Source organism: Pipra filicauda, unplaced genomic scaffold, assembly GCF_003945595.2.
Source record: "Pipra filicauda isolate LSUMZ 115617 unplaced genomic scaffold, ASM394559v2 scaffold87_size3191425_pilon, whole genome shotgun sequence".
Classification (NCBI taxonomy): Eukaryota; Metazoa; Chordata; class Aves; order Passeriformes; family Pipridae; genus Pipra; species Pipra filicauda.
In genome coordinates, this window is record NW_024105064.1 from 1,320,076 (window position 1) to 1,346,724 (window position 26,649).

Consider the following 26,649-nt stretch of genomic DNA (forward strand, 5'->3'; position numbering starts at 1 on the left):
CGCTCCCAGGGGACACTGACCCTTTTCCCTGCCTGCCCCTCACCCTGTGTGCTCCTCCCTGTCCTCTGCCCTGGGCAGCCGGCTGGGATTTGGCCCTGGAGCAGCAATCCTGTTCCATCCCAGGGCTACAGAGCTGGAATTCCTGCTCCCAGGAGCTGCCAGCTCTGTGGGGTCCTGGCCAGGCAACTCCATCTTCTCCTTGTTGCTGTCTGGCTGCTCCTGGTTTTCCCCTGATTCTGGGAAGCAGCTGCTGTTACTGGAACATCAGGGCTTGGATCCTGGATGATCCCAAGGATCTCCACACCCCAGTGGGACCTACTGCAGGGATACCCTAAAGTGTGGGTGCAGTTGGGGAATAATGCTGTGCTTTGGCACGTGGGAAAGGAGCTCTCCTGCTTCCAGCTGTTCCCTCTGTGTGTGTGTGCTGTGTCCCTCTGCCACAGCTTATTACTGGCTGGTTCTGGGCATGTCATTTGTCCTGGGAATGTCACTTGTGTGTGTTTGTATTTGGTGATGTGGTGTGGGAATGCCTTGTGGGAGCGTGGAGGACTGACATGGTGCCATGCCAGGGTGGTTCCCTGGGATGCCAGGGTGGCTCCCTGGGATGCCAGGGTGGCTCCCTGGGGTGCCAGGGCTCGTGCCAGCAGCTGGGGGACCCGCCTGCTGCGAGGGAAGCTCTGTATGTGAGGTGATGATGTGTTGACCCAGCGTGGGGTGGCAGCTCCTGGCCCTATGCCACGGGTGCCTGAGGTGACCAGGCTGAGCTGGGAGAGCTGCCCACACCCACACAGGGGACCTGAGACCCCTCAAAATGCACAACACCCACCCTTGCTCTGTTCCCTCCATCCCACACTGGCATTCCCATCTTTTCCCTTGGCAGGGGCTCTCCTGCTGCTCCCCAGGAGTAGCAGAGTAAGAGGACAGGGGGGTGGTCCAGAAGCACCACCTCTTCTGCCAGGTGACAGAAGGATGTGCTGGAGGCAGCACAACGCACATAATTTTAATTTAGAGGCATCAGAGCAGAGGGAGAGAGGGAGGGAGCGCAGCCAGACACAAACATCTCATCTACACCAGGGCTGGTCATGGGGTCTTGGCTTTCATTTCTGTTTTTCTTCCTCTTTTTATAAATGAAAAAAAAAAAATCCCAAAATAACTGTGCTGCTCTGTGATATTTTTAAGCTGTTTTTTTTTTCTCCCCCCTTCCCTCCCTCTCTTCCTTTCTTCCCTCCATCTCCCAACAGGTTCCAGCAGACAGGGCTCCCGGGGTTGCCAGCGGAGGAGGCAGCACGTCACTTCCTTGGCACGGGGCCGCTCCCCAGCCCTCAATGCTCACTTTGTTTTTCCCCTCACGGTCCCCAGTGAGCTGTCAGGGCTCTTCACAGTGTCACATTACCCACAGCTCGTTGTGGAGCTGCTGCTAACGTGGCACGCAGAGCACCGAGGGGGAAGGGGGGCTCTGCACCCCTCTGTGGGGTGCTGGGTGTTCCAGCTGCATCCTTGCCTTCCTCCTCCTGTGTTTCCTCTGCTGGGTGTCCCATCCTTGCCTTCCTCCTCCTCTCTTTCCTCTGCTGGGTGTCCCTTTCCCTGGGAAGTCGCCCACCTCTGTCCCTTGTGTCCTCACCCTGCCTGGCCCCGCTGCCCCGGGGCTGTGTCTGTCCTCTCTGAGCAGCCTGGGAAGCACCACATACTCCAAATTCCACCTGCTTGTAACTGTGGAGTAGCTGTGGTGTGGTGCTGGGAGCAGGCAAAGCAGTCTGGGCAGAGGGAGGGACTCTCCATCAGGAGCTGTATGGATAGGGCAAGGGAGGAGGGGGTTCTGACTGGATGGGGGGAAATTTAGGTTTGCTGTCCTTCCCTGGGAGGGTGGGGAGGCCCTGGCACAGGTTGCCCAGAGAAGCTGGGGCTGCTGGAAGTGTCCAAAGCCAGGTTGGATGAATCTTGGAGCAACCTGGGCTAGTGGAAGGTGTCCCTGCCCATGGCAGGGGGTTGGAACGAGGTGAACTTTAAGGTCCCTTCCAACCCAAACCATTCTGTGATTCTATGAATAGAAGAGAGGGGTTAAGAGTTGGATTTCACACTGGGAGATCCCCGTGTCCTGGTGGGATGAGGACCTGGCTGTGTGACAGCTCCTATTTCCATAGGCATCTAGAATGAATTCCACAATGGTTACAGGGCTTCCCTCCTGCCCTGCGTTACTTGCAGATAAATAATCTGTGCTCAAGAGTGACTATTAAAATGCTCAGCTGCTTAACCCTTCACCTCCTCTTTCATCACGTCTGTTGGGAGCCTTGTTTCATCTGCTGGGGACTTTGTTTCATCTGCTGCTCTGCTTTCCTCAGCTTCCAAAGTCATTCCGGCCCAGGTGATGCATTTGGACAGGAGGGATCAAGCCGTGATGGGAAAGGGTTGAGTGGGAAACATCCCATCCTTGGGAAGCTGTGGAGAGCTCCAGGCTGAGCTCCTCGACTCTTCCCAATTTAGTTTGGTTTCAGGAAAACACCTATTGGCAGGATAATCCATGAAATGTAACAGTGAATGGAAGTTCTGAGCCTTTGGCTGTGCTGTGACGTTCCCCGGGGTCTCCTGGAGCCATCCTTGTGAGGGAAGAGTGTTGGCTCCTCGTGGATCAAATCCTCTGAGGATCAAATCCAGCACGCTTGTCTCGTGTGGCTGACAGCCAGCACTCAGTGCTGAGGTGTTCCTGGTGGGGTTTGTGTCGTGCTTTGCACATATTTGGGGTTCTGGTTCCGTTTGTCCCTCGTCCTGCTGTTGCAGTGTGGGATGTCACCGGTGACATCAGGATCTGGAGGTTTTTTTTCTGGCTCTCTGGAGATTTGGGAGCTCATTGTGCTGTTAAAAGAGGTTTAGATCGATGTGCTTAGAAGGTGGGGATGGGAATAAACTCAGAGGGGGCAAGTGATGCCCCTAAATGAGGGTTAACAGGGGAAGGATTGGGGTTTACTGGGTAAATCCAGCGTGTTCCTGTGTTGCAAGCGAGGGTGGCAGTGCCAGTCATGCTGTCCCTCTGCCCCCTGCCCTTCACAGCCAGATCTGGACTGGGGTGGGTCTCCAGGGGCACAGTTTGGTCCTGGGCCACCTCTTGGGTCCTGCCACAGGCAGAAAAAATAACTGTCTTCCACATGGGAGCTGTTGGTTTTCTCCTGCATCTTCCATGTGAGATGTTGGATTGCTGGGCTAAAGGGATAAAGAATTCCTGCTCAGGATGCAGGTGCCAGGAGCCCAGCCATGATCTCCTGGGGTGATCTGGGAGCTGGTGCCTGATGCTGCCTGGAAAGGGCTGGAAGAGAAGGATGGAAGTGCTCCAGGTGGTGTTGGTAGCGAGCGCTGGCGGAGGGGGCTCGGGGAGGAGGAAAGCTTGGGGTCAGCTGCCTGTTTTCTTGCTTCTAACTGTTTTGTTCTCTCCTTTTTCTCCTCCCCTGCTTTCTAAAGAACATAGGAAGCTTCTTGCTGGTAAGTGGTGGCGTGTCATGCAAAAAAAAAAATTTAAAAAAATTCCCATTTGTTTTTCCATCCACCATCAGAGTCGCTGGTTAGTCCGTGCCATCCTCCCATCCCCCTGGGATGTGCTGGAGCAATAGGGACCTCCTGGAGCTGGGCACAGCACACCCACCCCCGTGGGTGTGTGCTCCCCCCTCCGAGGGAGCTATTGCTTTTAGATCACAGTTTGAGGAGCTCCCTTCCCCTCTGCCTCCAGCTGGCCCAGCCTGAAGCTGGACCGGGCTCATTTTTGGTTCCTCAAGTGGCAGCTGCTGTGGCATCAAAGCCTCTGGAGCGCTGTGGGTGTGAAACTGTGATCTAAGGACACCTCACCTAGTGCTTGTCTCATCTCTGACTCCATCCTCAGCCTCTCACCTTCACCGGCGTCCTGGGGAGGGTGGGGGGAGAGCACCCTGAGCTCCTCCCGGGGGTGGAACGGGCAGGCTGGGCTGCTGACCCGGCCTGGGGGGGTTGTGAGGGGCTGTGTGTCCTCAGTCCTCACCCTGGCTGAGCTGGGAAGCTGCAGGTGTGGGGCAAACACCCCGCAGACAATTCCTCCGGGAATCTCCTGGCAAAAGCGAGTGAAGTCGGGGCAGCACAAGGGCTGATGGTTTTAAACTGATGGAGGGTGGATTTAGACCGGATATAAGGAAGTTTTTGACACTGAGGGTGGTAAAATGCTGGCACAGGTTGCCCAGAGAAGCTGTGGCTGCCCCATCCCTGTAAGTGTCCAAAGCCAGGTTGGATGGATCTTGGAGCAACCTGGGCTAGTGGAAGGTGTCCCTGCCCATGGCAGGGGGTTGGAGAGAGATGATCTTTAAAAAGTCTCTTCCAACCCAAACTAGTCTATGATTCTGAGTGTGGGCACAGATCAAAGCCCCTGGGGTGACCCTGTCCCTCCTGTCCCCGCTCCTCTGGTCCCTGCCCCGTGTCAGTGGTGGCTCATCTCATCCCCAGCACTGACAGTTGTCTTAACCAGTGAATCCCATCATTAGAACACCCCCTGTGTGTGTGCCCTGGCTGGTGGGAGCAGCCCCTCAGGGCCAGGGGAGGGTGTGTGGTGTGTGTGGCTGCAGCCTGGCTGGGTGCCCACTCCCCTGCCATTCCCGGTGCTGGGAATCCCGGCATCCCGGGAGCCTGGGAGCCAGCTCCTTTGTTTGGTGGCTGTGGATACAGAGGGTGTGGAAGGAAGGCTCTTGGCATGTGTTTGGGGCTGGCAGTTCATCCCACCCCCTTCCCCTGCACACATAAACCTTTGTGGAGGATGGGACAAGGGCAGTGCCTCCCGGTGTTCCTGCCCCTCTCCAGCATCCCTGGGCAGCCACCCTGCTGTGGCAAGAGGTCCCAGGTTTGTGTTTGCCATGGACAGGCTGCCACCCTCTGCTTAGAGACAGGAATGGGCACAGAAGTGGCAAAACCTGTGCTGGTTTTCACTTCGGGGCTGCTCCTCTGCCCACTCTTGAGCCCCTCTGCTCACCTCAGGACCTTTGTGTTCGCTGCTGACCCACGTTTATAGTTGGAAAAGCAGCTTTTTGGGGTGATGTGGGGTGGTTTGGAGCTGTGAGAGCTCAGCTGCCCTCGGTCTGGGCATTGTGCTGGCTGTGCCAAACCTTTTGAGCCGAGAAGGGAGTCACCCCAGGGGTGGCTGGGGAGCTGATTTAAAGCTGGATTTCTGCTGCTGGATTTCCTCCCTGCTCCGTGCCCCTCGTCCTGTATAATCCATAGACCAGAGGGGTTCTCTTGGAAACGTGCCCTCCTGCAGCAACGCCGGAGAGGGAACAGAGGGACATAAAACTTCCATTGAGAGCCACGCGCTCCCGGGCTGGCCCGCGGAGCCCGGCAGGAGCAGAAGGAAGCAATCCAAGCCAACAGCATCCCCTGCCGGCTAATGCTTCCCGGGCCTGAGAGGGAGAAAGGAATTCCTGTTTCCTGGTGGGAGAGTGTTCTGCTGCCCTCCTGGGTGCCAGCTGCTGCCAGCAGCCCCAGCGACGGGGTGCTGGCAGTACAATAACTGGTGCCACCTGCTTTTGGCTCTCACGGAGCTGGTGGGCAGGAGGAAAAGGCTCTGGGCTCCTGGGAATGCCCATTCCCCTTGCTGTGTCTCCATCCAGCTTTGTTGGTCAGAGCAGAGGGTGTCCCTTCCCTTCTGCTCCTTCCCACAGGCTCTTCCCGATCCAGCTGGAGCAGCTGCCCTGCTCCTGAGGACTTCTGGCAGCACAGGTTTTTGCTGGGTGTGTTTTCCTCTCTAGTGATGTGCTGGAGTTTTTCCTCTTCTTACTTCCCCTGAGAGGCTCAGGGGGCTTTGCTCCCCTGCCCTGGGGGTCTGAGCTGTGTGAGTCTGAGCTGGACCATGGGCTGTGTGTCCTCCCCTGCCACCACAGAGGGGACACGGCTTGGAGCAGGGTCTGGAGGGGATGCTCTTGCCTGTGGTGGGTGTTGGACACAGCCCCTGTCTCGGAGCCACCCCCTGGCAGTGCTGTGCCCTCCCAGCATCCCCAGTAGCCAGGCAAGGCTCTTTCTCTGGTGGAGGGAGTTGATGCTGTCTTGGGGAAACAGTGGTCACAGGATGATAAAAGTTTAGGGTGGGTTGGGGTGTTTGAAGGGTCTGTTTGTCCCCTAGTAAGGGAGAGGCTTCCCTTCCTCATCATCCCCTCTGTGTGGGCCGGTGGGGATGCTCTGGGCAGCCCATCCCTGGGTCAGGGGGGATGCTCTGGGCAGCCCATCCCCGGGTCAGTGGAGGTGCTGTGGACACCCCACCGCTCTGCTCTTCTCGGAAGGAGTTTCTTGCCGCTCGGATGGAGTTCCTTGCAGCGGGAATGGGTTGGGAAGGGCGGCAGGTGGCAGTGTGAGCCTGCGGGAGGAGCCGGGGCTGCAGCCCAAGGCACCCCGGGCTGTGCAGCCGCGGGGCTGGGGCTGCAGGGGCAGCTCGGGGAGAGCTCAGGGGACACACTCGGGGGGCTTTGTGCCCAGCATTGTCCCCTCTCCAGCCGGGGGGCTGTTCCCAGCGCCCTGGCAGCACAGGGAGTGCCGTGGTTCTCCTGGAGCCAGGGAGGAGGGAGGCAGAGGCTGCTGAAGGTGTGGAATCCCCGATTTGGTGCCTTGGTCTGGAAAATCCTCTTGGGCTGTGGGTTCCAGCCTGGCTGCCGTGTTTGGAGAGGGGAGTGAGGGTTCCAGGGGAGCCCAGCAGTCCGTGTGAGCAGTGCCCAGGGGCAGCAGTTTGGCTTTGTGAAGGCAGAGGTGCCAGGGATGGAGGAGCCAGAGTCCTTGGGCTCCTCGGTGGAAGAGCAGGAGCTGTGTGACAGCACAGAGAAGCTTCACCTCCCTTGGGTTGCTTTTGCTTCGCTGTGTCCCCCCTTTTGGGCAGCCCTGTCCTTCCAGACATCAAGTTCTGTGTGCAAACCTTCCTTTAATTTTGATTTTTTAAGGGGACAGGCATCACTGCATGCGAGGAGCTGGGTGGGAGAGAGGATCACAGAACACTCTGAAGGGACCCCACAAGGGTCATTAATGGCCCGTCCAGGGATTGAACCCACAACCCTGACATTATTAGCACCAGGTTCTAAACAACTGAGCTAGTCCTAGGTCAAGGATGTGCTTTTTGGGGTGCTCGTGGGGGGGACACCTGCTAACAGAGGGGCTGCCTGGCAGTGGCAGTGCAGCTTGAGCACAGGCAGTGGTGTGCAGACCCCCAGCTTGGAGAAGGGCCTGCTGTGCTGGGAGAGGTGTGACCTGTAGCCCCTGGGCACACCCATGTGGCCCATTCCATACCCAGCCATCCCTAAGGATGTCTGGGAGATGCTGCCTGGTCCAGGAAGGGTTTGTTTGAGGACAAAGTTATTAAGTGATGAAACCCCCCTCTTCAGAAGAGACAGCCCTTATCCAGCACTCCCTGGCACGGCTGTTTATTGGGAATGGTGTGAATTAACATCCCTTTCCCTCCCAGCACACACGCCAGGCCACCCCAGCCCCGAATCTCCCGCACCCGCTTCCCTCATCTCCCATTGAGAGGCTTTAAAAGCTCTTTATTTCCAAGTGCTGCTCAGCAGGAGTCAAGCTGGGTCCTGCCAAGTGTTAAATGAAATAATTAAAATCCCCACTTTCCCCCCCTCCCGCTCCTTTCTCCCTAATGCTGGTAATTAGCCTGTAAAACTGCAGGAGGGGATGGGGAAGGGAGAACGTGCAAACGCCTTCTGCAGCCTCCCTCCTCCTCCTCCTCCTCTTCTCCCTTCCCCGAGGAAGCACAAAATGGCTCTCTAGGCGTTGGGTGCTGTCAGATAAATCCCAATTAGCTCCCTGCCAAACAGGATTAGCGAGAAGGGAGCCAGGTGGGGAATCAGCCTGGCAACAGCGGGAGCTGGGGGCTCCCGCCCGGCATTGACTGGCAGCTGCCAGTTAGCTCCCAAAGCAGCTCTGCTTTTGGGTGCTTCAGGCTGCTACGTGGCATCTGGGAGGCAGAAACAAGGGAGGTGAAGCAAAATCAAGCCGTGTCTCCTGCTGGTGTTATCCCTTCCCAAGGGATTGGTGGCTGTGAGGTGCCCGGGATGAGGTCGGAGCAGGGATGGCAGGGCAGCGTGTGAGGGTCCTGCTGCTGCGTCCTGCCAGCTCTGTGCTTCAGAAACAAGAGGATAAAACCCCACCATCCTGCCCCACTGCTCTCAGCCAGCTGCACCCAGCCCCTCCTGCCCGGCTGCCGCGGTTTTTTGGCACCGGCGGCGACATCCTGGCTGTGAAAGCCCAGAAATAAACCCATTAACAGCACCAGCTTTGAGCTGCCTGGTGACCACACGGAGCCCTTAATGCACTGAACACTTCAATTTGGAAAACTGGGCAGGGGGCAATGTGGATTAGCTCAAATAGAATGTTTTCCTGCCTGTAGTAGGGGAGCAGCAGCTGTGGGTGAGTGGTAAATTGGGCTGTCCCTTGTCCCTCCCTCCTCTCTCCTGGCAGATGTGGTGACTCTGCCTCTTGCACCCTGCTGGGGATGAGCATCCTCTGGACACCCACAGCCTCAGCCAGGCTGCTCCCAGTCCTGAGGAGGAGGAAGGGGAGAAAGACTGTTGGTGCAGAGGTGCAGTGTTATCAGAGTGGGGATGATGGGAGCTGGACTGCTCTGGAGCCTTGGTGTGGCTGAGGGATAAGGGATGAATCCCCTCTGCCTGGGCTGTTCCATCCCAGTATGGACAGGAACAGATTTAGTGGTACTGGGAGGGGGCCAAGGTATCTTGGGTCAGTTGGGAAGCAAAGGGGGGTTTTATGTGTTCTTTTGCCTTGCCAGGTCTTGCTGGATTGTCCTGCCCGGTCCTTCCTGCCTGAAGGACGTGACTGGAGTGTAAAGGGAAGTGGGCACGGTGGGCAGAGGGAGCAGGTGGGAGTTGGGGTGTCCCTGGCACCAAAGCACGTGGTGAGGGTGTGGCAGCTGTGCAGGGTGTGTGCAGCCAGCTCTGGGGAAAGGGACAGTCACAGGCAAAAATGACATCCCACGTGGATGGACCAGGCAAGGGTGATGCCTCCCCAGTGCAAATGGTCCTGGAGTCTCACCCAAAAGCCTCGCAAGGGGCAAAGGCACAAGTGTTTGTCCTTCCCAAGAGGGTGAAGAGCCAGTCTGTCCCTGCTGGAGTTTGAACCTGCCTCCCCCAGGACACAAAGGCTGTTCAGATCCCAGGCAGGGCCGCCCCTAGAAGTGGCCCCCAAATGGCTGGAGGGGACAGAGCCCTGGCAGACCCGGGAAGAAAGGGAAGACTGTGCGGCGGCTGATTTGCATGTGAAAACACACAAAACGGGGAGGATGCAAATGCCCTCGCTTCCCTTTGGGGGATTTTTCAAAGCCAAGCCTGTGGCCTTAGCCTGCATGTGCTGGGATTGCCGTGGCTGTGAAGCCCCACCCGGGGAGGGGAAGGATGTGGAGCAGGCCAGGAGGGAAAAGGGATGCTGCCGGGGCAGCGCCCTGGTGAAGGCATCAGGCAGGACTTTGGCACCTGTGTGCCAGGACACAGTGGAAGGATGCAGGACCAGGCCAAGTGGCCACACGGTGGCCAAGTGGAGGAGAAGACCAGGGGACTGCTCATTTTTTGGGTTATTTTGGGAAGCTCTTGGCTTCTTGTGTGATGCTCTAGAAATTCCCACAGGGCTGCGGCGGCCCCGGAGGGAACCAGAAATGGGGCAGCAGTGACAGGGACTCGAGTTTATGCTTCAGGGGAAAAAGACTGTGTTGGAGGCTCCATCCTCTCCCTGGCAGAGGGCTTTGCTCGTGAGGGGGCTCCTGGGGTGGTTCCCAGCAGGGGTCTGCTTGGCAGAGGCAGCCTGGCAGAGTGTTTCCTGCTGAGCCCTGTCATAGCACTTGGGCTCTCAGGGGCTCTTCTCAGCCTGTGTGTCCCTGAGGAGAACGTGTCCCAGGGTGTCCAACGATCTGCCTTCCCCCTTGGACACAGGGCCATCAGCCCCCTGCTCCTGAGCTCTCCTGGCTGGGTGGTTGAGATGCTTGGGATGCAGCCCATGCCTCTCAGCAAGCTGGGATCATGTTATGGAGCCCCCAGGGAGAGGAGGGAGCAACGCAGGTTTAAAGAGGAGCAATCTCTGGGACGTGACTTGGATTTTCCCCCCCCCTCTCTGTTCTCTGCTTCTCTCCTTCCCTGTTCTGCTCTTGGCAAGGTGCACTTGCAGTGCTGGGACACCCAGGATGTCCCCAGCCCACAGAGAGAGAGGAGCAGCGTGGCTCTGTGGGGTGGTTGTGGGGCAGCCTCTGCCAACTCCACACAGAGACCTCAGGACCTGCTGGCTTGTGGTGCCTGAGGTGCCCCATGGAAGGACCACCCAGTCTCCTCCACATCTCCCCGTGGGAGGGGAGGGTGGGTGGATTCTTTAGTGTTTGTGTCCCTCGGGCTCCAGGCGGATTGCCAAGGTGAGGGAAGGAGGGGCTGGGCTGGGAGGGGGACCTGCAGCTGGCAGGGGGTGTTCTCCCATCTCAGGTTGTTGCTTTTTGGAGGAGTGGGCAGCAGGAATGCTGCTGGGCAGCCCCTGCAGGCCTGTAGCTGCCTGGAGGGAGCCACAGCACCCAGACATCCCAGTGGGAGAGGAGAAGGCCCTGGGTCTGTGTGGTGGCTGCTGCCGTGGCCAGGAGGAAGCTGTGCTTCCCTTGCTGGCTGTGGCACATGCTGAGCGTGTGGAGACAGGAGGAACCTGAAGCAGCTTCTCTGCAATGAACTTCCCAGTTTGACCACAGCGGGGTTACCCAGTGCCACGTCCCCACAGTGTTCCTCTTGCCCTGTGAGCACAGGACGGGGGGGTTGATGATCTTACTTTGCCTTGTACATGACACAGGATACAGAGAGCCCCTCCACAGCACCTGAGGGACAGGGGAGAACACAAGAGCCCTCCTGTCCCCTGGCTTGGATGATAAACCAGCCTCTGGAATGGCAGGGCTGTGTAGAGTCAGCTCAGGCTGTGTTCAGGTGGCTCTGTGACTGGAGGACCTTCCTCTTGCTGGGTTTTTTTTTTGGACTCTCCAGAATTGCCATCTTCCTCCATGGTGAGGAAGAGCTCAGCCCTGTTTACTAAGGACTGTGGTGGCTTAGAAATGAGGTGGCAGGTCATGATGCCCTAAATGTGGGGTACCAAGGGCAGGGAAATCGTTTGCTGGGAGCTGTGTGTTTTGCCAGGAATGCTGTTTCCACCTGAGTGGAGAGCAGGGATGGAGTGGAGGGCCTGGGAGCCTGGACTTGTCGTGTGGGCACCAGGGACTGCTCAGGCTGCAGCAGGGCTCTCGTTTTGTGGTTGGACCTTCACTCCAGCAGGCTCTTGGCCCTGACCTCCGTCTGGCTCTCAGCCCAGCTGTCCTCGTGCCACCTTTCCCATCCTTGCTGGCAGCATCCTGCCCGAGGGAAGCAGGAGGAGGGCACAGGAGCGCACAGGTAGGGAGCAGCACGGAGTGTATCTGTGTCCTGGAGTGTATCTGTGTCCTGGCACCTCTTCTCTCCCCTCCCGTGCTCTTTGGCAGTGCCAGCGGGGACCCAGAGAGGTCCCTACAGCTGGGTCGTGCTCCTGTTCCCCGCCCGTGCGGGTCTGTCCCCCTCCCTCCACAACCGATGTCCTAAAAACCAGCAAGCAGGGGTTCTGCTCTTTGCGTAGCTCTGCTGTCCCTGGGGGTCTCTCCGGGGTGGGCGATGCTGGGGTGGGGGTTGGGGAGGCAGTTTCTCCGCCTCTCAGCATCTCGAGTGGGCGGGCGGGCTGGGGCGGGGAGATGGGCTCACCCTCCCCACCCTTCCACCCTTCCACCCTTCCACCCCCTGCCCTCCGGGGTTCACCCCGGGGGGGGGAGGGCAACCAGGAGGGGAGGGACCCGTCGGGGCGGAGTGCCGCGCCCCTGCCCTGCCCACGCGTGTGTCCCGGGGGAGCGGGGGCAGCGCGACCCCCGCCGCCTCCCGCTCTTTGTCTGCGCCGCGCCCCTGCGCCCCCGCTCCCCTTTGTTGGCCGCCGAGCGCTCGGAGGGGCTCGGTGTGTCCCCCCCTCCCCTTACCGGGGTCGAGCCGAGGGGCGGAGGGAGGGGAGGAGGAGGAGGGAGCGGAGACACGGGCGGGGAAGCTCCGGGGCGCGGGGCGGGCGCTCCGGGTCCGCTCCGTTGTCTTGATGCTGCGCGGCCCCTTCCCCGCGCGTGGGGCGGGCGGAGACCGCCGGGATTAGGGGATCCATCCCCTCATCCACGCGTTCACCCACCCACCCGTTCACCCGCCCGCCCAGGCAGCTCCCATCGCTCCCCGCAGCGCCGCTCCATGCCGGGCTCCACGCGGAGCCGGGATCTCTCCGGGAAGGGCTGGCATGTCCCAGCGGCGTGAGGCGGGGAGCCGGCTCCCTCCGGGGAGGGTGCCCGTGCCGAGGGGGCCGAGGAGGGCTGTGCTGGCCCCTCGCTGCTCGCCGGAGGGTTGGGAACGTGCCGGGGAGCTGGCGGAGGAGGGACGGCGAGGGAGCGCCGAGCGCCGGCTGGCCGGGAGGAGCGCGGAGCGGAGCGGGGATGGATGTGCCGCGGCCGTGAGAGGAGCCTTGCCGTGGGAAAGGGAGTGTCTGCCTTCGGCCGGAGCGTGGGACAACTGAGCCGGCACCTTCTGGGCTTCTGCTCCCGGGATCTTGGGCTGCTGCCCCCGGAATTTTTGGCTCCGAGGACCTGCGGAGGGTCGGAGGCTGCTGGACGCGGGATCACCTGTCCCGGAGGAGAGCGCGGACAGCGGGGGAAGCTCCGTGTTTCTGGAGCGAGGATCTGAGAGCTGAGAGGCGGCTGCCGGGGTGGTCAGACCCCCTGCCATCCCTGCCGAGAGGATATGGATTTTCCAGATGCCGCGAGCTTGAGGAGAGGGGTCCCGTGCTGACCCCCCGTCCCTGTCCCAGCCCCGCTCCCGGGAGCCAGCGCCTCTTGGTGCCGTTCCCACACCAGCAGCGGCTCGTCCCCGTCCCGGTGGGCTTGGCCGTGGAACTTGAGCTCTCTCAGCGCTGGGGTTGTTGTTTGCTTTCTGCAGGCAGGTGTGGATTGACACCTTCCGGGCTGGCAGAGGGATTGCTGAGCACGGGAGCGCTGCACGTCCCCCTCTGGAGCGGGCTCGGACCTCACCCCAGGCTGTGCCTCTGGGATATGGCAGCCGTGGGGACAAACTCCTGCCCCTGAAGGTGCCCCCCAGCCCGCCCTGCCCTCCTGCGAGCCGAGATGGGAACCTCTGGGAAAACTTAGGTTTTCCTGAAGACGCCCGGGGAGGGGAGGGAAGAGGGATCCATGTGAGCCTCGTGGCTGCCGTGCCGTGGATGGATGGACGGTGGGCTGAGCGTGGTGGCCCAGCATGACAGCCTGCCAGTACCCCATGGCGCCGGGGGCCCTGGAGCGGGACCGGCTGTACCAGCACAAGGTCTCCTTGGTGGTGCGGTACTTCATGATCCCCTGCAACATCTGCCTCATCCTCCTGGCCACCTCCACGCTGGGATTTGCCGTGCTGCTCTTCCTCAATAACTGTAGGTGTCCCCCGGGCGTGCGGGAGGCCGGGGAGGGACAGGCAGGGACAGGCAGGGCTGGGGTCAGCCCGGGCTCCCAGCGCTGCCAGCTGGGCTTCACCCGGGAGCTCAGCACTTGCCTGGGGAGGATCCAGGGAGGTGACAGCTCCACAGCTCTGCCCCACTTTTCCCTGCCGTGATGTTGGCCCCGAAGGGTGGAGCGGAGCTGGGAGGGCGGGTGTGTGTGGGCCGGCCCAGCTCCCTCCCTGCACGGTGCTCTCAGCTGTGCCAGCACCCTGGGTGTGCCCTGTCCCGTCCCCAAAATACTGTGTCCTGCTGTGCTGCTTGAGGTCCGAGTGTGGGGGATGCTCTGGGGGGATGCAGCCAGCCCGTCTGAGAGCTGGGGATCTCGGCAGGGCTCCTGGGAGTCCTGCCCTGGCCGAGGACTGCTGCTCCCTTGTTCCAAGCTGGACCTTGGAGCCCTGTCGCTATATATAGGTGGGAATGTGTCTCCCAGGCTCCCTGCTCTCTTGCTCTGAGGAATAAACAGAGGGTTTGGGGCAAGATGGGGGAGTTTTCCCTGAGGTTGGATTGTTAAAGTGATCCCTGCTGTGGCTGAGTAGATCCCACATTTGGGCGTGGATCCATCCACGAATTGCTGCTGTGCTCTGTTACCTCATCCTTGCACAGGTGCTCATCTTTCCCTAGGCACAGCCTGTGGAGGAGTATTCCATCATGCAGCCGTGTCTTTGACCTCCTTGATGCTGGAAAGTGCCAAACACCTGCTGTGAGAAAAGCCTTTAGAGGGCAGGCAAATCCTCCAGCCTGGCTTTGGGATGCGCTGCCTCCCCTGGAGGGGAGCGTTGTTTGGGAACAAGCTCCGTGGAAAACTGTCAAACACACGGATGCATTTACAAAGGCTGGCAGGAGCAAGGCCCAGGTGACAGAGTGGTGCCACCTCTGTCACAGCCTGGCTTTGCTGCCCTGGGCACATCTCTGATAGAGAACAGAGCCCAGCCAGACACTGGGTTTAGGGTGTTTCTCACCCAGGATGGGAGGGTCTGTGGAGATCTGAGTGGAATCTTTCTCACCCCCCTGCTTAGTCAGATGTAGAGGGCTGGCAGGTGGCAAGGCTGTGCCACCTTCCTCTGGGACCTACAGTCATGCCCATGGGAGTGTTCACCTTCTGCTGCCCCAGGCTACCCCCTTCCCCCACTTTTTGGAGGCCCTGCTCAACCCACATGCCCCGGTGAGTCCATGCCCAGGTGTGTGTGAGGGGAGACACGGCAGGATTGGCATCACAGCCCCCGTGGGATGGCACAGGACGGGCTGAGACAAGCCCCAGCCCTGCCAGGCACAGAGGGCTGCTCCCAGATCCCACGCCAGAGATGCTCCATCGATACCAGTGGGAGAGCTGGGGCTCCTGGATCCTGTTCCTGCTGCTCCCTTCTCGCTGCGAGACCCCCCGGCTGTCCCTGGGAGTCGAACCCGTCTGTGAAGGGCACGTGGAAGGGATGAAATGCTGGTCCAAAAGCTGTGGACAGAGGTCTGGGAGGAGGAGGAGGAGGGAGCATCCAAAGGGACCTGCTGACAGCCCCCTGTTTTTTGTTTCTTTGCAGACAAGCCCAACAGTTACTTCACTCAGACGCCGCCGACGCCGCGGGATGGTGAGTACAACTCCCTGCTGGAGCCCGGCCCTGGCCTTGGGATGCACTGGAGAGCAGGTTGAGCCTCTCCTGCCTCCTGCAGCTGCTGGGGGAGCAGTGTCTCCTGACCCACTGATCTATTTTTGCAGCTGCCTGGCTGCTCTCTGTGCCCAGAGCAGTCCTGTATCGTGGCCTCGCCCCTGCCGAGGGATGGGGGATCATCCCTCCGGGATGAGGAGAGGACAGAGTGATGTCCCTCGTTGCTCCATGGAAGCACAGCAACCCTTTTCCTGCAGAGGGTTTCCTGGGTGGCTGTGGTAGAAGTGGAGAAGGGCTGGAAAGGGTCTTTCCCAGGGGGGGCAGAGAAGGGATCCAGGATCATCCCTCCAGGATGAGGAGAGGTGTCCCTCGTTGCTCCATGGAAGCACAGCAACCCTTTTCCTGCAGAGGGTTTCCTGGGTGGCTGTGGTGGAAGAGGGGAAGGGCTGGAAAGGGTCCTTCCCAGGCAGAGGAGGTGGGACAGCACCTGGGACTTGAATTTTCCCTGGATCTGTGATCCTTGCCTGTAGATTGCCTCTCCCCTATGGATTCCTGGTGTCTCATGAGCTGTGTTCTCACCAGCACCTCACATCATTGCTCAGGGCTTGCTAAAACCTTCTGATTTCACAGACCTGGAGGAACTTTGTGGGTTTTTTTGAGGCCAGGCTGTTATCAGCCAGAGGCTTTAAAGGCTGTTGGATGCAGGCAGGCAAGCCCAGGCTAAGATAATGTCATCACAGGAGCTTTGTTTCCTCAGAAAAATCAGGCTTAAAATGCCCTGCATTTCCTGGCAGGCTCTTGAGCCACCTTCCCCAGCCTCCCCAGCTTCACGTGCAGAGATAAGAGCCCAGCAGAAAACAGCAGCCAATTAATAACCTGTTTGTTGCTTTTTTCTTGCCTTCTCTGGTTGGGGGCGGGGAAGGAGGCGGGGGGGGGAGAAACGGATGCGAGATAAAATGTGATTAATCTATAATTGGACCAGAGGAGACATCTAAAGCCAAAATAAAAACTCACGTAGGTGGAACTCCTAGCTCAGGGCTCCAAAATATTAACAGCCCAGCCCATCCAGATGCCATACTCCAGAAGATCCCTGGTCCCCCACAGGAGATGGAAAACTACCACCCTTGGGAGGCTGCCAGACGAGGCACCTCCGTTGCAAGTCTCTGTGTGGGGTAAATGCCTCGTGTGGCTGTTGGGAGGTGTTTTTGGGGGCACAGGGGGCATGGGAAGAGGGTCCCTCTTGGGGTGAAGGGGCTGGTTCTTGCTGGTTCTGCTGTGCTGGAGGGACTGGCTGGTCTGTGCCAGCTGAGGATCCACAGGTTGGGATTTCTGCCTGCCAACCCTGCTGCTGGGGAGGTTTGCTGTGGTCCTTTCCCCTTCTTAACGGTGCTGCAAAGCTGGACAGAACCACTGTCTGTCCTGGCAAAGTCAGAGCTCAGTTTTTGGGTGAAGGAAGTGGCTTTCTACACCTTGGGCATCTCTTCTGTCAAGTCTCTGTCGCTGCCCTGGTGCTCCAGTGGTGCTGGAGGTGACAAACTTTGCCAGCCAGCAGGGAGGTGTCTCTAATTAGCATTAGCTGTGCCAGGGGAAGTTTAGCTTGGATATTAGGATTAGGTTCTTCACCCCAGGCACTGGAACAGGCTCCTCAGGGCAGTGATCACGGCCCCAAGGCTGCCAGAGCTCAAGGAGTGTTTGGACAACACCCTCAGACACGTGGTGGGGTTGCTGGGGTGTCCCGTTGGACTCCATGATCCTTGTGGGTCCCTTCCAACTCGGGTTATTCCATGTGTGCTTCTCTGATTTGTGTGCTGTTTACCTCTTCCTTCTCTTGCAATTCCAATTTCTACAGCAGAAAACCCGTCAGCCACACATTGATTTATAGAGTGGTCTCTGCTTCGTTTGGAAACAAGGCCATTAACGCTGTTAACTCGCTGCTTTCTCCCAAATCTCCAGTGCCTCTGGCATTCCCGTGCCTGGGCAGGGGATTATTAGGCTGGATAGAGTCTTGAAGCCTGGCTGACTTAGCTGCAGTGCTCCATGAAAGCTGCTGCCTTGTCCCCAGCTCAGGGACTGGCCTGGGGCGCCCAAGCTGGATAATTCCTCTCCTCCCTCCCTGCTGGAGCATCTGCGCAGGGAGCGGGAGAGGGGGCGGATGTTGGCTCAGCTGCCACCCCCCAGGGCAGCAGGAGGGGGCTGGCAGGTGTGGGCAGGGGGCAGGCAGGGTGGGCTCTGCCTTGCCCAAGTCCCCTGAGGGGGGAAAGGAAACGGTGGGGGAGGATTTGGAGGGTTCCTCCTCGCCTCTCCCTGTTCTTGGCTTTCTGTTTGTGTGCAGCGTCCCTCGGTGGTTGGGAGGCAGGACTGCTGGGCAGGTTTGCTCTGGGGAGGGCAGGGAGAACAAGAAACCCTCTCTGAGACCTGCTGAGAGCTGGGCTGGCTGCTCAGGGGTGGGGGGGCATCCATAGGATGAAGTGCCAGGCTCTTGGAGTCAGATCCTTGTTATCCTTCTCTTCTTGCCACCCTTTTCCTGCTGCTGGGGGAAGAATTGCCTTGGGCTTACAAGTCATGTAAGGTGCTTCCTTCCCCTTCCCTGCCATGCCCTCCCCACCCCTGGAATTGTCCAAGGCCAGGCTGGAGCAGCCTGGTCTGGTGGAAGGTGTCCCTGCCCGTGGTAGGGGGTGGAATGAGATGGGTGTTAAGATCCCTCCCCACCCAGACCATTCCGTGATTCCATGTGTGCTGAGGGCTGGGGCTGGGTCCCACCTCAGGACACATTTGTGCTGTCCATAACCACCTCCTGCTGCTGAAAATACAGGGAGAAAATACAGGGAGACAGCCTTGGGGGCCTTTGGTGTCTCACTTTTGCCCAGGTGGCTCTGGGCAGCTCTGTGCCTGCTCAGTGGGGATGGGGAGGGGGGGGCTTGGCTGCCCTGGGAGAAGAGGCATGAAAATAGAACCTAAAATAAAGCCCAGGCTCTCTTCAATCTCGTTCCCTTTGTGTGCCGTGGTGCTGGAATATCCTGCTGGCTTTGGCTGCTGCTCCCAGCCTGTTTCTCTGGTGCCACAAGCCAACAGAAAACTTGGATGCCACGGAATGAATTCCCAGCGCCGGCTTTGTGGTGGGGCCGATCCCGGGGAGTGCAGTGGGAAGGTGCAGCAGATCCGGCTCTTTTTTGGCTGCCCACAGGTGCCTTTTGCACCCCCTCGTGTTTGCTGACCCCCCCCCCAGTGCTCTCTTCCTTTTGTATCCATGCTTTTCCCACCCCCTGCTCTCCCCCACACGGGCGGGAGCGTCGCGGGGAGCAGGGAAGGGTTTGCACGCCCTGCCCAGCACCTCGGGATGCCCATCCCGAGGGAGACAGGCAGGTCCCGACCATTCCTGGCTCCAGCCCTGAGTGCTGGTGGCGTTCCTGCCCCTCTGGCTGTGCCAGCTGGTGGGTGGCTGGGGCGGGGCTGAGCGAGGAGGGATTGGGAGCGTCGGAGCGTGGCGGGGAGTCTGTCACACATCACAGCACGGGGGGGGGAAAAAAATCACTCCCTCTCTCCGCACAAGGTGAAATTTTTTCGTACCTGGCTGCTCATTTTGTGAGCAGCTGCTCACTTTTAATTACACAGTGCCTACTCCTCCTCCTCTAAGGCCCCACTGAACGATGACCTCCTGTCAGGGGGGTGATGCAGGGTGCTCCCCTTCCAGCATCCCGGGCAATCCATGCCTCCAGAGTGAAGCCACCCACCCCCTGGGAGGGCCCAGCAGTGAAGTCACCTTGGTTCCATCACATTTTTGGCTTCCCCTTCCTTGTTTCCTGCTCGTGCTCACACCCTATGGCAGTGAGGGGACATCTCAGGAGCCAGGAATGGAGGCTGCTCGTGGAGCCTCATCCCTGTGCACTTATCCCTTATCCCAGCCCGGCTTTCCCTGCCTGGATTTGCCCCCCCCTGAGCTCCACAGCACAGTGGGGAACAAATCCAGGCAGGTTGCTCTGGGGAGAGGAGAGGTGCTAAACATAGCTCTCCAAAAGCAGGGGGGGAGAGGGGGTGCAGCAGTTGTTAGACACCACTTTTGATCTCCTGAGAGCATTTTCTTCTCCATTCACAGCGAGGTTTGAGCTTTCTCCTGGGGATCAATTTGTGCACTTTCATGTTACGTGGTTTAAGTGGGAGAGGAGGAGTAGATGGGAGGACTGCTAAGGTGGACCTGTTTTTCCCTGGATTGGGCCCTTGCTAAGGTTAGATCCCAGGCTTGCCTCGCTCTCTGCCTCACATCTCCCAGGGCTATCCTTCTGGGATGCAGCTGCTCTGTTTAATGCTTTGTGTGAAGCACAGAGAGAGGGAGAGGACATCAGGGGGCACAAAGCTGGCTGAGGCACCCAGGGGACAAGAAATCTCCCTGCACAGAGCCCCAGAGGACCTTGCAGGGCACTGGCAGGGCCTGGAAAAGGTTGGCCAAGGACGGTGTGGTGGCTTTGCCGAGTGCTGGTGTTGGACCTGCTGCACCTGGGGAGGAGCTGTGGTTCCCCCCAGGCATCTAGGGGCTGCTGCAGCCCCCCTTCCCTCTCCAGGCTCTCTAATCTCCCCAGATTGTAAACACTGCTTTGCACAGCAGGCAGGTGGGAGCAGGTTAAAACCTCCCAGGTATTTTTTTTCCCTCGCCTCCCTCCCTCCCTCCCTCCCTGCGTGGGCAGGTCCCCGCTCTTGGCTCGTGCTCCGTGGTGGGTTTTGGGGGTCTGTGTGTGCTGGGGTGTGCAGGGAGGGCAGCAGGACCCTGCTGACAGGGCTGGCTGCTGGCTCACATCCCGTGTGGAGCGTGTATCCAAACTGTCCCTGTGCCCAGTGGGGGCTGATGAATCCTGCAGTGACTGGGAGCCGTGACAGTCTGCCCAGAGCTGCTCTCACAGGGGCTCCTGACAGATTAATGAGAGCCTTTTTAGATGATGTTTGGTTTGCAAGAGTGAATTTGATGGTTTTAGACCCCAGAACACGAGGATGCTTCCAACTCCTCCCTTCTCCTTCCCCGTGCTCTCTCCCATCTCCCTGCCTGCTGCACATGAATTGCCTTTCAGATCTTTCCACTGATCAGCCTTTTTCCTTGCTGCCCACCCCTCCTGGCTCCCAATTTATAGACTGTGTGGTCACTTTGCCTCCTGCTCCTCCTTTGTCTGCCTTGGACTGCGTGGGGATGAGATGCAGTTCTCCTGTTCACAGGGTGTGTTCCACATCTGGGGGCTTTTGGCAACAAAGATTTTATTTTGGTTTTTTTTGAGCAGGTTGTAGCTGCTGCCCACCACGTTTCTGGGCTTCCCCTTGCTGTCTCCCCCATGTGACACAGGAGCACAGGGTGTGTTTTGGTGCTGGTCCTTGGTTTCCTTGGGGTCTCTGTCACGTGCAGAGCTGCGCAAGCAGGATCCTTGGGAGAGCTGAGAGTGTCCCAGAGGCTCCCAAACTGGGCAGTGGATGCCTCTCATCCTCTCAGTTCCTTGAGGACCTTCCATCCTTAGAACCTGGAAGACTTGAGGTGGTTTTGGGGACTTATTCCAGAGAGGTTCTTGAAGCTTTGGGGACCCACTACAGTGTGGCTCAGTGCCGTGGCTAAACTGGAAATAGGAAGGACATGGAGTTGTTGGAGCGAGTCCAGAGGGGGCCACCAAGTTGATTAGAGGGATGGAGCAGCTCTGCTTTGAGGGAAGGCTGGGAGAATTGGGATTGTTCAGCCTGGAGAAGAGAAGGCTTTGGGGAGACCTGATTGTGGCCTTCCAGGACCTGAAGGAGCTACAAGAAGGATGGGGAGAGGCTGTTTAAAGGGCCTGAAATGCCAGGAGAAGGGGGAATGGCTTCAGACTGACAGAGAGGAGGTTTAGATCGGATATTAAGATGAAATTCTTCCCTGTGAGGGTGGGGAGGGCCTGGCACAGAGAAGCCGTAGCTGCCCCATCCCTGGAAGTGTCCAAGGCCAGGTTGGATGGGGCTTGGAGCAACCTGGGATAGTGGAACATGTCCCTGCCCATGGCAGGGGGCTGGAACGGGATAGTTTGGGTTGGAAGGGACCTTAAACACCATTCTGTGACTTTGTGATGTGCCCAGTCCTGCTGAGGGAGGGAGCATTGCTGCCTCCCCATCCCTTGGGTGCCCTCTGGCCTGATTTGCCCCTCACCTGCTGGTGAGGTGAACTCTGCAGGTCCGCATGAAGTCCCTGTCCCGTGTCGTAGCAGGGACAGGGCACCAAGTGGGTGAAGATGGGCAAAACCAGGGCTTGAGGACTCGGGGCCAGCACGTCCCTGACGCTGCTCTGGCCGTGCCAGGGGCAGGGCTGTGAGCAGAAGTGCCTGGGTGTGGTGCCAGTGTGGTGTTGCTGCCACACGGTCTGAGGGCTCTGCCTTTCTGCCCTGCGAGGGCTGGGGGTGATTTTGGAGGGCGGGGTGGACGCTCTGCCACCCTTCCTGCCCTCCCAGCCCTCGGGGCAGGGCAGGCAGCTCCTTCTCCCTCACCGAGCAAGGCCTGGCTGATGCAATTAATATTGATGGCAGGGAGGGTGGGCTCGGGCGGAGGAGCCGCCGTGCACGGGGGCTGCAGCGGCAGCCGAACCCTCTCCATGGCAACGGGCACCTCGCGCTCATGCAGAATTAATGCCGGCCCTCGCCATCCTGACACTCCATCCCGGGGGTCTGGCGTTCCCCGCTGCCCTTTTGGCACAGGGAAGCCCTTCAGTGCCCTCCCCATCCCTGGGGGGCAGTGGGGAGGGGTGGGAGGTGAGGGCAGAGGGGCAGCGCCCGGCACTGATGGGAAGCTGAGTCTGAGCATCCCCTCTGCCGTCAGGGGCTGCTCCCTGCTTTGTATTCCCGGCCCAGAACGCTTTAAATGGCTTCAGCAGGGGAGCACCCACCGTTTTCCAAACGGGGAGAGGTTTTAATCCATATAATGGCATGAGATTAAAAGGCACATTTGTCACAGGCGGCGAATTCTCCAATTCCGGCTCTTCCTGCGAATTCCCAGTGCCAGCAGTTCAGCCCTCAGCAGGTCCCAGAGGTGCAGGTTGCCCTGACCTTCCCGGTGTGCTCCAGGGACATGTGTCTCTCTCCATGTCCTTCCTGCACCCCTGGCTGCAGGGATTTGTGGCTGTGTCTGGAGCACGGCAGTGTGGCTGTCATGCCTTGGGAGCCTTCCCCTTCTCCTGCCTCTCTCCTCTCACTGGTGACACTTTAAGCCATGCAAGCAGGCACATCCCACTCTCCCTGTCTCCTACCCACGAGCTGTAATTAAGTTTCCAACTGTGCTTCTCTGATTGTTTTTCTCGGCCCGTTCGGAGAAGGGACGGGCTCCCCCGGGATCTGGAGCGGGTCCAGGCTGGCAAATGTTCTGCCTTCAGCAGGCAGGAATTGCCTGCCTGTTTTCCCAACATCCCCCTCCTCCGTGGCTGTTCAGGGCCCTCCTCATCTCCCTCATCCCTCAGCGAGATCCCTGCTCAGGAAAAAGCTTTGGTCCGAGGGGGAGGAACAGTGTGCCCACCAACTGTGTGCCCACCAGAGCCCCTCTCTAGGGCTGCTCTGGTTGTCTGGGCACTGCCAGGGATGTGGCACAGGCGCTGCAGAGGAGCTGGCAGGGTGCTGTAAGCAATCAGCAAGCTGTCCAGGAGCTTCTTTTCTCTACACTGGAAAAGAGCACTTCTAACATTACATTTATGATTATTGTTATTAAGCTGGAGAAACATTTTAATGTGAATGCTTGGGGCTTATTAGCTACAGCTCCTCACCTCAAGATCTCAGAGCACTCGAAGCCAGCTTGTTATTAATCCCTACTTAAACTGAGCTACTTACCTGCTGACTTTGGGGGGCTGGGGATTATCGTCTGCAGGTTTTGGAAGCAGGGGAATCAAGGGATGGGGAGTTGAGGCTGGAAGCTCTGAAGCTGCAAGCAGAGGCTGCTCTCCATCCTCCCTGCCCCGATCCAAGGAGGCTTGGAAGAAGGCTGGGATGGGGATGGATTGAGAAGCTGGTCCAGGAGCTCTTTAGGAGCACCTGGTGTAAATGGCAGCGTGGCCAGAGCTGGCAGGTGGGAGAGGAGTGGAGGGTGCTGGGTGCAGGCTGGGGAGGGCAACGTGCACCTTGAATCCTTGGCTGCTGTGGTTTTGGATGCAGGGACCGAAGGGGAGAGCACAGTGCAATCATCCTCCTCCCTGCCTGCATCCCCACAGCAACCCAGTTCCTGCATCCCCTACCAACTCCCACATCCCCACAGCAACCCAGCTCCTGCATCCCTAAACTGCTTCATCTCCTGCATCCCCACACTGTTCCACTCCCGCATCCCCACACCAACTCCCACCTCCCTCTGCAGAGCAGAGCCGTGGGTGGCTCGTGGCCACTCTCAGGGTGGCTCTGCCCTTCCTCTTGGCCACAGTGGATCCATCCTGTTCCCAGCTGTCCTTCCAGCCGTTTTGGGCATCTGCAGGCACTGTTGGAGACGAGGAGGTGGAGCTGGTGCCATCTGCCCTGGCAGCCACTCGTGGAGCACCAGCCACCTGCTCGGGGAGATGCTGAGCTGCACCTTGGCAGGGCCCTCCCTGGTAATGAAGCATCCCAGTCACTCCCTGCTGCTAATTAGGGGCTGCCTGAGGAGGTGTCGTGGCTGGGGTGGCACTTTGGGACTGGTGTCATTACACCTGGTGCTGTGGGCAGTTGTTCTTCTTTGTGCAGGAGCAGCTTGGTTCTGATGTTGCCAACAGCTCTTGGCCCGGGTGGGCTCCCAGAGGCTCCTTGTCACCTCCCTCCTTTCCCCTTTTCTTTGCTTGTGGCACAAAGCTGTGCCAGAGGAGGGTTAGGTTGGATATTAGGAAATATCCAGAGGATGGTTGGGCACTGAACAGGCTCCCCAGGGCAGTGGGCACGGCCCCAGGGCTGCCAGAGCTCCAGGAGCGTTTGGACAACGTGGAATTGTTGGGGTGTCTGTGCAGGGCCAGGAGCTGGACTGGATGGCCTGTTCTCCAGGCTGTGGCAGTGTCCTTCCTCTTGTCTGGACTGTTCAGAGGAGAGGCTGGTGTGCCCCTCACCTTCCCAAATTAACCAGAGGACAGGGAGCCCTCCTTAGCATCCCTTTATGCTGGTTCCCTGAACCAGGAGGTCACTGCAGGTTGGAAGGCAGATCCTCACAGAGCCTCAGGGCACAGCACACCTGACTTGGAGCCGAGGCTCTGAACCCAGGCAGGTCTTTCCCCGAGCCTTGATCTCTTCCCAAAGCCTTTTCAGGCCCAGCCTGGGGCTGAGGAGCTGCCTGTGGAATCCCGCTGGCTCAGCCGGGGTGGGAAGTGCGGGGACGTGAATAATTTGTGACGACACCTTTTTGCTTTCCCCTTCCTCTCTAGAAAACTCATTTCTATTATTCTTCTTGTTGTTGTTATTATTTATTATCCCCTTTCTGCTCCAGTGCTGCTAAGAGCCAGGGAGAGGCTTGGCTGGAATTCAGTGTGGTGACAATGAGCCCGAGCCCTTCCCTTTTGTTCCCTGCAGCTCGCTGGAGTGCTGGATGGATACCTCACTGAGCTGCCTCTCTCCCTCATCTCTGGCGGCTCAGGAGGTTTGGGAAAGGTCAGCTCCGAGCTTTTTTTGGCTCCAGACAAGTGCTGCTGTCATTGTTTGCCAAATGCCTCGCTGTGGCCTGTCTCTGCAGCGCTGGGATGATTTAACCAGAGCTGTGCTCTCACCTCCCTGCACGGCCCCGCTGCCCTTTCCAGTTTTGAAGCTCAGCCTTGAACAAGTGATAGGACAAAAGGTTTTAAAGTGAAAGAGGAGAGATTTAGATTGGATATCAGGAAGGAATTCTTCTCTGTGCAGGTGGTGAGTCACTGGCACAGGTTGCCCAGGGAGGTTGTGGACTCCCCATCCTTGGAAGTGTCCAAGGCCAGGTTGGACGGGGTTTGGAGCAACCCGGGCTAGTGGAAGGTGTCCCTGCCCGTGGCAGGAGGTGGAATGAGATGGTCTTTAGGGTCCCTTACAACTCAAAGCATTCCATGACTCTGTGATTCCTGCTCTCCCAGGGCTGGAGCTGGTTGGCAGGGAGTGGGAAGGTGTCTGTCAAACACCGGGGCTGTAACAGCTCACTGGTACAACATTCAGCTGATGTGGAACAGGAGGTAAATAAATACCTTTTATATCGTCTCTTTTGCTCACTTGTTGGCATATTATGTTCCTGAAGTGTTTATGAAATAAAAGTGTTTGTGAAATACAGTTCTGGGGGTAAGGATAGACTGAGACTTATAAAATAGCAGTTTTCTTTATGTGACTTGACCCAATTAACTTGATAATACATGGTGGTCTTTCTGTCGTTTACCATTGCTTTTATCACTTCAGATGAAGAGATTCTTTAAAATATGCAGGTGAAATAATTAGAGGGAGGATCACTTAAAAGGTGACAGGACCCAGTTTGGCTCCAAATCTAAAAGAACAATTTTAAAAGTGTCTTTGAAGAAGACATGGCAAAGCCATGAGCAGTGTTTTCATTTCTTCTGAAGTCCTGTCCAGGGCTGAAAGCTTTTTTTTTTTCCTGCCCAGTTCACAGGCTGGAAACTGTGGAGCACAGGGACCAAAGGCAGAAGTGCTGTTGGTGCAGAGAATTATAGAAACATGGAAACAATGAGGTTGGAAAAGCTCTCCAAGGTCTTTGAGTCCAGCACAGTGTTCACCACTCAGCCATGTCCCCAAGTGCCACATCCACACATTTTCTGAGCACTTCCAGGGATGGTGATTGCTCCACTTCCCTGGGCAGTGCGAGCCAGGTGGGAAGGAAATGCAGCCAAAAACAGCAGCAAGGGTCTTGGGATTGGGGTTTTTGGGGTGGTTTGTGCCGCTCTGAACTGGCTCCTACCAAAAACTTCTCCAGCTTGGGTGGGACCAGACCTGGCAGCCCCTGCCTTGGATGTGTGAGGCTCCTTTCCCACACTCTGAGGCAAGAACAGAAGAGCTCAGGGAAGGAGTGAGTTGTCTTTGCCACCTGCTTTAAAACCCTGGATGTGCTTCCCACCTTGGTTTCCCATCTAGTGGCTTCAGATGGGCACCTCTCCCCATCACCTTCGAGCAGGCACCTGGTTGAACTCCAGGCTGGCTCTGCATCCTGCTTATGTCTCTGCATCCCACACCTGGCTCTGCATCCCACACCTGGCTCTGCATCCCACATCTGCACACCCCAGCTCCCTTCCATCCCTCTGAGCTCCAGGGCAGCTCCACCTCAGCCGCAGGTGCATCACAGGTACATCCCTGCTCCACGGACCTGTGCCTGGGGGTGGAGGGAACGGGATAAATCCTGCTTTTCCCACTCGGACGCCTCCCCTGCACCCTCTAATCTCGCAGCTCATCTGCATTTAAAAAAAAAATAAAAATCAAAAGGGAGAAAGAGCAGCAGTGGGAAGTGCAGGAGAGACTATCCAGAGAGCTTCATAAAAATGATGAATTGCCTTTAGATATTGGGCAGGAGAGGAAGAGAGTTCCTTTTTTATTTCACGATATTAGCCTGTAGTGGCGCA

At 58.3% G+C, this 26,649-nt stretch overlaps 1 protein-coding gene across 9 annotated transcripts in view; it reads left to right on the forward strand.

Moving 5' to 3' along the window:
* The window catches only part of AGRN (agrin), a 109,726-nt gene that overhangs the window by 41,035 nt on the left and 42,042 nt on the right, over positions 1–26,649 (forward strand). For 5 of the 9 annotated variants that reach the window (XM_039390849.1, XM_039390852.1, XM_027728582.2 and 2 more), the window contains exons 3-4: positions 3,451–3,471; positions 15,084–15,131. In XM_039390849.1, coding sequence (XP_039246783.1) covers positions 3,451–3,471; positions 15,084–15,131 — 69 coding nt within the window. Of the gene's footprint in view, positions 1–3,450; positions 3,472–12,142; positions 13,486–15,083; positions 15,132–26,649 lie in introns of those variants that run through there. The other 4 variants (XM_039390853.1, XM_027728586.2, XM_039390851.1 and 1 more) reach the window with 2 other exon arrangements.